Genomic DNA, 13,773 nt, shown 5'->3' with positions numbered 1-13,773 from the left:
GGATGAATACAAGTTGTGTGTAAAATGATCAAGTACTGCTCTTCAGAGTATAATTTTGTTTGTTAGGTTGAGATATTTATGGTGGAATGAGATCTGGTGTCATGGTATTTATGCTTGTGTTCTGTGCCTTGTGATTCCTTGAACGCTGAGACAGAATTGTTCCTGGAACAAATTTTGTTTGACACATAATTTTCTTATAAAATGTGATTAACGTTGAATGCAATATGGAAGACGGCATAGATTCTCATGCCTATGGGCTCCACTCTGTGATTGCTTGATGAACATTGACACCAAAATTCACATTGATAAAATTTCAACTGACATAATGCATAATCCAACATATGACTCCTTGATGAAGTGAGCTGAAAATTTCCCTTCATAAAATTGTGATTGACATGTAATTTTTATGGAAATAGATGCATAATCCAACATATGACTCCTTGATGAAGTGAGCTGAAAATTTCCCTTCATAAAATTGTGATTGACATGTAATTTTTATGGAAATAGATGCATAATCCAACATATGACTCCTTGATGAAGTGAGCTGAAAATTTCCCTTCATAAAATTGTGATTGACATGTAATTTTTATGGAAATAGTGATTAAAGTTAAATGTGATTTTGCAACACAGTATGGCTATTCAACAGTATAATTTGTTGGTTAACACAAACAAAAATAGTCATTGATAAAATTTCACTCTGTAATTCCCCATAATGTGTTGCCATAAGGCATATAACTTTTCATGATATTGTTAGTATGACAGACCAGAATGAAACAAATCAAATGCATATAACTTTACTCGTATTTTTTATGAAAATCAGGGGTAAAATTATGGTATTTAATTTTTACACAACAGTTCATGCAGTTGCTACTGAATTCATTGGGAAATGCCAAAAATATGAGAAGTTATGGTCATATCTACATATGGTACCGTAACATTGTTTGGTTCAGATGTAGGTTTGCCCATGTTGTGTCAAAATATTTCTGTCCTTTGTTGTTCTTTTTAAAACAATATATATGTGCAACATTAATTAGTATCAGGGGCATGCAGTAGTGTAGTTGGTTGAGGGGCTATGCTACAAGCTTGAAGGTCGTGGGTTCAAGTCCTGATGAGGTCATTGGATTTTTTTTCAATTGACCTAATCCTTCCAGCTGCATTGGGCCCTGGGGTTTACTCAGCCTCTAACAGAAATGAGTACCAGGAAAAATAATTTTCCTGAGGAGTGAAGCTTGGCCAGCACATAAGACTGACAACTTTACCGCCATCTTTGAGCAGATTGTCTAGATAGTGTGGGACCCTCAACAGCTCACAACCCTATGGGCCTTCACGGCCAGGTACAAGGATACCTGTACTTTTGACTTTTGTTAATTAGCATCACATTTTGATCATCCTTTACCATTTGCATCTTCCTTGAAACGGAGCTATAAATTTAGACAGTTCTAGTTTTTATTCTTGTATGATTAAAAAGACAGATCTGTGGTGAAGATATTTTAGTCATTGTGCGGCAGATGTTAACATTCAACAGTTTTCTGACTATGTTTACGATGGAGATGGATAAGAAGAAATGTTTTAGTTTTTCTGATTAGTCTTTCTTATGGTGTGTGTTTTGCTGCTATATAATATTGTTGGTCTTTCACGTGATTTCATAAATTTGAATTTGTATGTGCCTTGAGGCTTAGTGTATTCATATTTATGCTTAATTTGCCTTCATCAGTTTACCCTTTCAGTGCCACATTCCAAAGATAACAAATACATAAAAATTGCCTTGCAAGTTTTCTTGTTTTTGTTTGTTGCTGCTGCTGTTCCTGTTATATTTCTTGGATTTTGATTGCTCAGGAATGTAACATATTTTCTGCTGTGGCAGATAGTTACCCCCCCCCCATGCCATCAAGTGGCAGGTAGCTGTGATGGTATAAAATAACTGATATGTTAAGCATCGGTCTTATTGACGCTGGCAAAGCATGCATATTTACTTCCACATTAATTCATCTTAGCAATGTAAGAATTGGTGGATCATTTCCTTCCCAGACCAACTTGAAGCGCGAAAACAACAGCGTCAGCGTCGTGCTCGAGATGAAAGGCGCAGAGAAAAGAAAATTATTGAGGAAGAAAACCGGCGTTGGGGTCGTTATCCTGCACCTCATATACGCATTGAATCACGTCACCAATTCCCACAGTGTGGCGCTGATTGTGATTCTGTTGTGTAAGTATTCAATAGCAGTGATAATGACACTGTTTTGCGTTTTCTGATACTTTTGTATGCCTTCCTTTCCCAGAGTAGCTGAAAGTGATTCTTTTAGGCCTGACAGTGTTCAGATCCTGTTATTTTCCTCTTGTGTAATTAGTGCATGATGTAAAACCTTGATTTACACTTTTGATGGGGCCATCTAAAGTAAATGTAAAGTCAAGGAAAGTGTAAAATTGGGGAAATGAAAATGGTGTAAGATTAAGAAAGGTGGAATTGTAACCATTAGAAGCAGAAAAGTTATCCATTCCTAGAAGAGCAGAGATGTGCAGGGCCTTCTCCTTCAGGAAGATGCCATCTTTAGAATCATTGCTCGGAAGAGTGATTGATTGAACCATACAGCAAGCTCTAATTCCAGTTCATCCATCCAAGGTCAAGAAAAGTGGATCTATACATCCACTTCCCCATATGCCTTCATGGCATAGTGCTGAATTCGTTATGGACAGGGACAACTTTACCTTACCTCACTGTATTTGGTTTTTTGAATAATTTATATAATTATATTTTACTCTCCATACTCCATTTACATAGCTTGGACCATGGAGCTTCCTTAGTATTTTTCTTTAAAAGATTTTCAGTTTGTTCATTTACTTTAGTGAGTGTCCAGCTCCTTAAAGTACAATCGGTTTTAGAAGGGTTTTATGTATTTTACGTTTAATATCTTTCGTTAGAAATTTTTATCTTAGTAAATTCTGCTACCCAGAATAGCCTTTATTTCACACATTAATATTGTTGTTACAGGTGACTGTGAACCCAAGATATTGAAATTAATTTACTTTTTCTGTATTTATTTATTTATTGTAATATGCTTCTCATTAGTTTTATTATTGCTAACTTCCGCAAATTTATTTTTCTCTTGAGTAATGGTTAACCCCATTTGTTATGCTGCTTGCTTGAACTTTATGTATGTTTCTTTTACTGTTCTTTCATATCTAGCATAACATTATCAGCATATGCTAAAATCTATAGGGATTTATGGAGTATGGTACCTCCTATATCCAGTCTGGTCTCTCTTATAACCTCTAGGGCTGAGTCCTCTCTTGGTCTCAAAGGACTGAGTTATCCCATTACAAGTAGTTTACCTTAATTCAGCTTCACCTATCATGCCGTAGTTTACCATTCCTATCATCTGCCTTTACTTCATTGTCTTCGTAATTCTCCATCTTCTGTCTTTCATTTACTGCTCCCACTGTCATATTCATTGCCAATTTTCCGGGCTTCTTCCTTATTTTCCTTCCAGTCAACTTAATTAGATATACAGCACTTTCTGAATCCTTTGACCATCATTTCTGGTGCAATCATTGCCATGGTTGTAGTAGTGTTAGAACATGTTCACATGCCAAGAGCCATGTGGAATACACTTGCTTCAAATGATTCTTGAAAGACATGTTCACTAAAACACATAAATGTTGAACTTCTCTGTCATTCATACAAGAATGACCTACAACATTTCTAGTTGTTTCTGCCTCTGTTATCACTTCTTTGCTGTTGAAAATGTGTTGCACTGTGGTGTAATTTTGTTACAAATTCTGGGTTCTGTGTATGTCTGTTTCTGTCATTACTTTTACTGGCTGACGGTTTGCATCCATCTCCACTTTTAGAACGAGCCACTCTCTCTCCCCTGTTCAGTCAAGCATAGCAAGCAGCCCCACTCCTTCTCAGGACAGCATTTCATCTATGACAGTGGCAGCTGAGAACCCAAACCTGGAGCCGCAAATGAACAGAGAAGAAAGTTGTGTCCTTCCAACAACTGGATCATCTGAACTACCAGGGGTGTCATTTGCGCAGGTATGTACTTGAGTGCGAGCAGTGAAGTCTTTTCATGTACTTTGATGGTTCTAGTGTTCACTAACCACATCAGCTGTGAATGCACAATTTTGTTGTGCATACATTTGTACGGAGGGATTCATTTAGGAGCTGCAAGCTGTTTTTGAGAAAAAGTTACAAACACGAATTGTGCGGTGGAAAGGCTCCCTCACATAGCTACTCATCCTGAAAGCATCTGTGAGCATTGACCATTGTGTTACAAGTATGAAGTGAAAATCATAATTTTTTTTAAAGGAAATAATGTGGCCACTGCACAAAAGAAAAATTTGGTAGTAATTTGCACGAGAAGAAACTGAAAGTGATGCAAAATCAGTTTAGAGAACTTAATGATATATAGGTGCAAGTATATGAGTGCAAGATATACCTATGCAGTTGATTGAGATTAAGGATGTGTGGAGCTGTACCTTCACTTCTCCATATGCCTTAATGGCATGGTGTGTAATTTACACTTTGAGGCCCAAGGCATTATACTCCTTCACATAATAATAATAATAACAACAGCAGCAAAGTGGTGATGATGAAATTGTTTATTTATGTACATGCATTTACATATACAAACAAAATACAAAACAAGACAACACATATCAGGTTTCCAGGTATATCAACACCAGCAACACTGGTAGTGGTTTTGGTGGTTTGGCTAGCTGGTTTTACAGGACTTAACATTGCTGCTAATAATGTTGTCACTATTGATTTCATTATAATTATTTACATGATTGGAAGATGTGAAACATTATACAAATAAGCAATCTGTGAACTGCCTTTATCATTTTATAGAAGAAACATAAAACTGCATTACAGCCTTATGTGGTAAAATAGAAAAACTGGTTTTGTATGGGTGCCCATGTTCTAAATAAAGGCCCAGAAGATCTTTTCTACATGTCTGATGAGGTATGAGAATTAAATTTACCATTACGACATATCAGTGATTACTCGTGTTTGTCAGATGCTGCGAGAGGGTAAGAGTAAAAGCTGTGTAGAGTTGCCAGCTGCTGTGCCAAAAACAAGTAAGAACAAACCAGCTGCAGGAAGATGCCACAACTCTGACAGTGAACCAGAAATAGAGGGTTATGTTCCTGCCCCCACATTTAGCCAGAGCTTCAGTGATGCCATTGCTCTTGCACTAGAGAAAGCAGTTGCTAACAAAGAAACACCCAAAGGTAAGTTATCAACTCTGCTTTGCTGGTTTTAGCAATTTGTGGAATTGGGGATAAATTTTGTGTTGGTGTACAGTTATACTCGTATTTCAGTCCATTTCTGGTCGCACCATGAAAGCATCATGTGTTTGCTAGCTAGCTAGTAAGTGGCAAGTGCAGTAGTGGGGTTACTGCTGTGGTCAGGCTTTGTGTTCTGGCATTTGATGAAGGGTTTATCACAAAAGGAGCAGCAGATTTCACAATTTTGGTTGAAAGAAATGAAGGGTAATAGAGTGGTGCATGCATGTCACTTGCCATCAGCTAATTACAGCAAACAACACAGGTCATTTGTGAATATACAGGGTGTCCCAGGAGGAATGTGCCAAACTTCGGGAGGGTGTTCCTTATGTCAAAGTATGCCGATATAACCCAAAACACCTGTGTCCAAAGTTGAACGGTTACGGAGATAATGGCCCAAGAAAAGTGTGGTCTTCTGGCAGGTCCAAGCACTGTACCTCGCTGTACCTCTCAGCTGAGAGCCCTTATCTATGTTTGTCCTTGAGTGCGATGATACTCCCTAGCCGTGCTTATGTAGTTGGCTCATACCAGAACGCGCAGTCAGCACGTTACGTCATCGCTCGCCAGTCATGTGTTATGTATACTGCTTGGAAACCTAAGGACAATTATGACATGGCGAGCGAGTATTTTGTACTTCAATTTTATGGCTTTCCGTCACTCACAAGTTGGTTTGATGTTACGTACATTATTAACATTACAGAATCCACATATTCCTGCCAGTTTTAATATGTATTTTGTAATCAACAAGTGTGTAACCCCGGTCAAAGTTTGACACTTCTCGGGCCATTATCTCCGTAACCGTTCAACTTTGGACATAGGTGTTTTGGGTTATATCGGCATACTTTAACATAAGGAACACCCTCCCGAAGTTTGGCACATTCCTCCTGGGACACCCTGTATTTAGAGCTCTGTTTAAATGTATAGTGTAGGGTGGTGGAAACACATTAAACCATGAAATGTATGTCCGTAGTTTGACAATTATAGCACATTTGCTTTCTTTTGTTTAATCATGTTGAAGGCTGTAAGACTCAGAGAAAGGCTGTGTTCCGCATAAAATGTGTTCCAGTTTTCTCTACAACTTTTGTTTGAAATGTTATTCACTCCTTAGATATTTAGGTAATTGAGCACATGATTCATGCAGATCTTTCAGGAAAAATGTGTGTTCTTATTGTTAGAGTTCAATAAAACTGTAAGTGTATCAGCAGATATTAGTAAAACTCCCCAGTTTTAAATTTTATAAAAATCCATTCAGAAGTTCATGCTGTATAACTTTGAGTTATTAAATATTATGTATAAAGATAGTTTTATGAAGCATCCATTGCAACTGTTGATCCGTGAATTTTAAGTAGGTAACACATTTAACCTGTGCTTCTGGAGCCGTGAGCTAAGTTAAGTATTTCACTAAGAAGAAACTTTATACAGCACTATATAAGAAATTGGAAAGATTATGTTGAAAGAATGATTCTGATGGGATAAAATGTGTCTCAGATGAAGGGGATACCTGTTACAGACAATAACACTGTTACCCATATCACCTAAGGGGCACACAATAGTGTAGTTGGTTGAGGCACTATGCTACAAGCTGGAAGGTCGTGGGTTCAAGTCCCAATGAGGTCATTGGATTTTTTTTCAATTGGCCTATTCCTTCCAGTTGCACTATGGCCCTGGGGTCGAGTCAGCCTCTAACAGAAATGAGTACCAGGAATATTCTTGGGGGGTAAAGGGCAGCTGGCACATAGGGCTGACAACCTTGCCGCCATCCATGAGCGGATTGTCTATAAAATGTGGAAACCTCAACATCATACAACCCTGTGGGCCCCCATGGCCTGTTACAGGCATATCTTTACTTTTTATCCATATCACCTAGTTAATATATTGGGTGGGAGGATGGTAACTGGTTGGAACATGTATCGTGGCTAAGGAAAATGGGAAATTGAAATGTATTGTGATCAGAATTTAGTATGGGAGGAACTGCTTGGGAGACCTAGGCATAGAACATTAAGATGAAAATGGATCTGAGTTGGAGTGTGTGCTGGATTGAGCTGGCTTATCATGGGTCCAGTAGAAGGGTTTATGAACTTGGTAATAAATCTTCAGGTTGCATGAAAGCAAGGAGTTCCTTGACAGGCTGTGTGTAATGTCAGCTTTTCAAGGAAACCATTTTACCATAAGGTTTCATGAGAATTTTGTTTCAGGCGAAAATGGCTCAAGCTCGGGCAAGAAAAAGAAGAAACAGAAACAGAAGGTGTTGTTCACAACCAGCATGGCATGTTCGGGTAAATGATCTTCCACATAAGACTTCTTATGAATATCTTCATTATGGTCAGTTTATATTTTCTGTTCTATTGTAATCTGCTCAAGTTTGTTTGATTCTCCCAAGTTCATTAATTATACTGAAGGAACATCCAAGTTTATAGCATTATGGTTTATATACATATTCAGTTTGCATACTTAGGCAAGTTCCTTTTCCTGTTTACGTCTTTTGCTTCCAGTATCAATATTCTGTATTGATTATGCAAAATCTTCTGTTTGATTCAGGTATATTTTAAAGTCAATAAAAAAATCACTTAAACTACTCACAGACTAAAGGAAAAATTACAAAAAATGCTTTTAAAAATGTAGATTGATAATTTGTTGTTAATTTCCATCCATCAAGTAGCAGTTCTGACATGATGATCCTTAGGCAGCAGTTGCTACCACTAAGTTTGTTTCGTTTCATCGCTGTGGAATCATGTAACCAATGGTATAATTAACCTTTCACAGTTGCAAGAGTTGTAAATCGTATCTTTTAAAATGCATTGAATCCCAGCAGATAAACTGTTAATCATAACATGGCTAAACTGCTTGTGATGTCCAGATAAATAAAAATATGTAAAGCTATATGTTAGACAAGTTATTGAAAACTAGTTTACCTTAAAATAGCTCCAGTTTTTAATGTTTTGGCATTATTAATTATCTTCTTCAGTTGAATTATGTGGAGTGCACAGATGTGCATGTTTTCTTTAGTACAGGATACTGCTGATGTGGCATTAACCCATTGGCAGAATATTTGCTTCACTTGGGACAAGGGTAATAGTTAAATGACCAGTATATAACAAATGATAGAAATTCTGAAGCTTTGCCAGAATTGTACTCAAGTGACATTAGTTGTCAAATAAGTAAACTGTTATGACTTTCATCTAGTGACATTTCATAGCCATAGTGACTGAATGTAACCTGACCATGTGGCTGAACTCACCCATCATAGAATGTCAGTTAACTGAACGAGTAACATTGGAACACATTCACATTTTAAGCTATAATATGTTATGTTTACATTTTCCAAAAGCTCTTGATGTTGACTGGGTTTGATAACTTGTTTACCAAATTGCCATGTAAACTAGAACAAAAGATTGTGATGATGTAATTCATATCTAATGTTTCTCTTTTATTATCTGCATGGTTGTTGTTGGCCTCCAGTTTGTTTCATGTTAAATCTTTGCTTGCTGGAATAACCAGCATCAGACTGTCATAAGAACATAGCATTTGCAGGTGACACACCTGTCTTCACTGGAAAGCCTCGGATCCAGTAAGCTAAGTTGTGGAAAAATAACTTAAACGGCAGTAAACGTCACTGTGTATACTGTGAGATGAAGATCATCAAAGGAGTTGTAAACATTATTTAATAAATTATGAAATTTGAAACTCTTAAGTTATTATTAATCAACCCAACATTCCATTGCAACATACTCATAATGGTAGCAAGCACCAGATGTTGCCTGTAGTTGTTAACACTTGTCATATTTGAGAGGTTTCAGGTTGAAATTTTTATAACAGATTTCCCATTTCGTCCACTAAATGCTAGAATAGTACCTTAACACGCTGACTGCCGTGGAAGACAGCATTGTGTTTGTGGCTTCTTGTTCAACTTAATTGTGATCTGCATCTTGCTAAATAGAGACATTACATTACTTTTCAGAGATGATCTCTGTGTATCATGATTACCATATTATCAACATTAATGGATCAGCTGATAGCACATTTGTTTCTGACATTATTTTCACACTGTCCTTATATAATCTCTCCAGTGTCTACACAGGATACTTGAACCCCTCTTTATGTCATCAAACCTTGACACATTTTGATATGCTTATATTCACGTAGTGCCATAAATAGAGTACTTATGCCAATACCTGATCACCTAGTCACATCTCAAATACTACACCAGTTATCTCACCTACACAAGAAAGGCTGCTGTGCTTTCTTCTGTTGGGTGCTAGGGCATGCTGGTATCCCCGGGAATGTCACTGACGCTGCTGCCAGAGAAGCAACTATAGATGGTTGCTCCTGTGACTAGGCCCCCTTATAACCAATATCTGTGCATACGTTCACCACACATGGTATTACTTGCATGTACCACCTCACCTCTTAGCAGTTAACAATCCGCAGTAGTATGAAAATGTATGTCTCTCAGAAGTCTAGTATTTTTGTTTTTCAGCTGAAATCTTAAAAGTGATATCTTACTACAGTATTATTTGGTATACTCATATATACTTTTTTGTAGATTATTTTCTGTTGTTATTAATGTTACTTGATCATCTGTAGATACCATGCTGTCATATAAATTTCTTTACACTTTTACCCATTTTGGTGCTAATGTTTTCCATTCTTTCACCATGATATCTATATAAATATGAAAAGGGGCAGGCAACAAGGTGCACCACTGGCAAACTAATTGATTTTGATGAAATGTGACTTTATCTGATTGTGCAGTGCAACAGGATGCTGAAATATAACATTATGTACTCCATAGAATCTTAATTCAGGATGTACTCTGCCTAGACACCTGTCCTGGTAGGTTATCGTACTTTATCAAACGTCCCCCACCCGAAAATGGTAAGGTGGTACAATTATTGGGTTACCACTCCTTCGTTCAAGTCCTTTCCAGTTCGTTTTTCAGTTCGACAGTATATAATCCATCTCATCGCTGCGTTTAAAATGACAAGTTCGTCACATCCTTTTCATATAAAACGTGTAAAATTATTACGTTCTATATTAATCATTATATTTTTATATAGTAACGGGTCTACCTGCTACAATATGTTGAAAATATCTGATAGATCAAAAGAACTTTCAATAAGCATACTACAAATGGTATCAGGTATCTGTAATTGTACGCCGCATCAGTATTCCGAGAGAGCACCACTTTGAAGGCGCTGTTACCTAGAAATGGTATCAGAGGTATTCCTAGTTAGTCTGTGATCCGTGAGTGCACTTTTCTTTGACGGCGGTGTTGTTAGTAATCCGTGGTATTGTTGAATTATTGCAAAGCTTTAGTGATCCGTGATTCTGTAGTTCCGGGAATAGGTATTGATCCGTGGATGAGCCAAGCATAAATAGTCCGTGGTTAAACGTGGTCTGCGGTTACTACGAAGCGCTTGGTGTTCATGGTCATAATTAATGCGAGGTTTTTGACGTTTCTGGCCTTTGTGACCTCTTTCTGATTGAGTAAAGTGTCACGCGGGTTAGACCGTGCAGACGTCAGTTCAATGTGTTTGCATTGTGCCTGGAGGATGGAAGAAAATGTTTTATGTATAGTTAATTTGACCTTGTCATTCAGTGATAAGATATGGTGTGAAGGTTATGCAGTACTTGTTTTGCTTCGAATTTTGTGATACGTGTTAACGTACAGCAAGAATAAAGAAATCGTGAGAAATGGAATCTTATTTTGTTGGGGTAGACGTGGGAACTGGAAGTGTCAGGGCTGCTCTAGTAACAAGAAACGGTAAATTGTTGTGCACGTCTTCCAAAGATACGAAAACATGGAATCCCGAAGTAGATTACTTTGAACAATCAACAGATGATATATGGAGAGCTGTTTGTTCTGTGGTGAAGGTAAAAAGAATTTTTTTCATAGATTTTTACCGACAGGTTAATTGTCACGATACAAATAAGCGCGTGCATATACGCACTTCAACACCAAAAGTGTTAGGTTAGGTAAGTGTATGAATGATAATCAACAGTTATAAGGAATTTTGAATTGTAGTGTAAACGGCTAGAAACCATTGAGATTTTCATTCTTCTGATGTAGTTTCTTTGTTGAAGGATGTTTCAAAAAATGTGGCTAGCAGTGCTGTGAAAGGTATTGGATTTGATGCTACCTGTTCCTTGGCTGTTGTGGATATAGAAGGAAATCCCCTCTCCATCAGCCCAACAGGTAAAAACATCAAAAGTGTCAGGATTTTTTTTATATCCCCCATACCCTCTTGAACATAGGATGTAGCTGAGAGTGATGTAGGCAAGTGATGGACTTGTGGGCTCCCTCATTGCAGCATAAGTAGTATGCTTACCAGAACAGTTTGTTAGTTATGCCTCTTCCTTCTACAGTATCTTGACAGAGCCACACTGTTTACTGACAAATATGTGTGGTTGTAGTACAATTTTTTTTTCTACACTTGGACATAATTTTGTATTTCTCCAACAAATTCAGTGATAGGTGATGTTCGGTTATGTTAACTTAGTATGTTTAATTTATTTTATGTTGTGTTGGGTGTGGTATGTATAAAGAAAAATACTTTATGAGAAGGATGAGAGTAATGATACTGTTTTAGCATGTTCTGAAGAGTCCATTGAAAGTAAGGGGTTTACATTCTTTCTGTTCTGTTTTCGCTGTGCATAAAGACACCAAATAATGAATGTTCTTAATCCCTTTGATGTTGGTCAGGAAATAATGAGCAAAATGTGATTCTCTGGCTGGATCATCGTGCCGTTGACGAGGCAGAGTTCATTAATGGCTTGAAGCATCCTGTCCTGAAGTATGTTGGTGGTAAAATTTCACTTGAAATGGAGACACCGAAACTTATGTGGCTAAAAACGAATTTGAAGGAGCAGTGCTGGGATAAAGCTGGTTATTTCTTCGATTTACCAGACTTCTTGACATGGAAAGCCACTGGGACAGATTCACGGTTTGTATTTTTATATTTCTGCTTATGTGTGATATCCATTGCTTTGTCCTGTCTACTAGTTAATATACAGGAACACGCTTTACTGAGATAAATTTTTCTTGGATATCTTGTTTCTTTATTTGTTCTACTGTTGTTGTCATATCCTCTGATATACATTTTTATACAGCAGGAGGGGCAATTTTTAGTCTATTGTGCTTTGCACTTTGCTTGCATTTTCTCTATATCACATGTAATTATTTTATTAACACATTGCGGACCGGACGGGCCATATGGCCCTCTACGGTCACATTATGTTGCAAAACGTTATATATCGCTGTGTGTTTTCTTTGAATTGTAACTACTGCGTAGATGACCTCAGGAATGATTGCTGCCTTATGTAGTAACTCGACCAGAGTCATTTCCTGTCACAACCTAAACAAAATTGGCTTTGTTCTAATCCAAGCTTGCACGTATCAACCATGCAGCTACCAGTTCAACATGGCTCAGAGACAAAAGCAGTTGCGATCTCTCGGAGGACAGGAAATATTAGATATGTTCTATCTATGAGCTATCAGATTTGCCAACTGCTTCATCTTCTGATAGCGAGGCCATTATCAGTGACAGTGACAGTGACGGGGGCCACAGGGCTGCCCAAAATGTGTCAAGTGAAAGTGAGAGCTCCGTTGAAAGTGCGAGTGTCGGGACAGCAATACCTACTTTCAAGGAAAGTACGTATTTGTGGTACAATTAGGGTGAACAGAGGCCTCCCTCCAGATCTGAAAGAGGAATGTAAACGCCTGAAACATGGCGGCACCGCATTCAGGAGGAAGGAGGACATTCTTCTTCAGTCCTGGAGGGATACTCAGGTTGTGAATATGGTTTCCACTATTCACAATTCGAGCATGGTCGATGTTCAAAGACGACACAGGCAAGTAAAGAAGCGTCTTTGTATTTCCGAGTATAATATGTCCATGAAAGGAGTTAATAGGGCCGACAAGTTCTTGGCCTATTATTCCCTACCTAGGAAAACAGTAAAATGGACGAAGAAAGTTGCACTGTGGCTTATAAGCTATGCAATTTTCAATTCATTTACGGTTTTTAAAAAGGTGAACAGAAATTCTACTTTGAAATACAAAGCATTTCTGTTGAAACCGGCAAAAGCTTGGGCTACTGACGTCATGGTGGTGGCAGTACCTGTGTCAGACACAGACGTAGTGCAGCGGGGGCATCTGTTGACACCCGCCAGAGGCCTCCAGTAGACCTCCCTGGCCGACTCTCGGGTGATAGGCGGAAACATATTCTCGTGAAAATTGTGAAGAGTGAATATTGCTAGAAGAAACACCCTTCTAGGCAGTGCCGTGTGTGCGCAGAGCACAAGAAAAGAGTAGAACTGCCTAAATGTGCAAATTCTGCGTAATGCCTGTTCACAAAGGGGAATGTTTCCAGAGATATCACATGCGCAAGCACTTCTAGGATTTCTGGTAAGTGTTCTCAAAAAATTTCAGTTCATAAAATTAATTAGGAGATTTTATATTAAATTTTAAAGTGAACAGTGCACAAGTTA

General features: G+C 37.9%; 2 protein-coding genes across 2 annotated transcripts in view; both read left to right on the top strand.

Moving 5' to 3' along the window:
- The window catches only part of LOC111862197 (RING finger protein 10), a 28,329-nt gene extending 19,359 nt beyond the window's left edge, over positions 1-8,970 (top strand). The window contains exons 10-13 of the mRNA XM_023847393.2: positions 2,029-2,203; positions 3,847-4,033; positions 5,019-5,232; positions 7,482-8,970. Of these exons, the coding sequence (XP_023703161.1) occupies positions 2,029-2,203; positions 3,847-4,033; positions 5,019-5,232; positions 7,482-7,570 (665 nt within the window). The 3' untranslated portion in view covers positions 7,571-8,970. The remainder of the gene's footprint in view (positions 1-2,028; positions 2,204-3,846; positions 4,034-5,018; positions 5,233-7,481) is intronic.
- Positions 8,971-10,676: 1,706 nt separating this feature from the next.
- Positions 10,677-13,773, top strand: part of LOC111862198 (FGGY carbohydrate kinase domain-containing protein) — a 17,549-nt gene continuing 14,452 nt past the window's right edge. Inside the window, exons 1-3 of the mRNA XM_023847395.2 lie at positions 10,677-11,160; positions 11,371-11,482; positions 11,990-12,230. Coding sequence (XP_023703163.1) covers positions 10,981-11,160; positions 11,371-11,482; positions 11,990-12,230 — 533 coding nt within the window. The 5' untranslated portion in view covers positions 10,677-10,980. The remainder of the gene's footprint in view (positions 11,161-11,370; positions 11,483-11,989; positions 12,231-13,773) is intronic.

This window comes from Cryptotermes secundus, unplaced genomic scaffold (assembly GCF_002891405.2).
Source record: "Cryptotermes secundus unplaced genomic scaffold, Csec_1.0 scaffold1288, whole genome shotgun sequence".
Classification (NCBI taxonomy): Eukaryota; Metazoa; Arthropoda; class Insecta; order Blattodea; family Kalotermitidae; genus Cryptotermes; species Cryptotermes secundus.
This window is presented reverse-complemented; position numbering and strand designations above follow the sequence as displayed.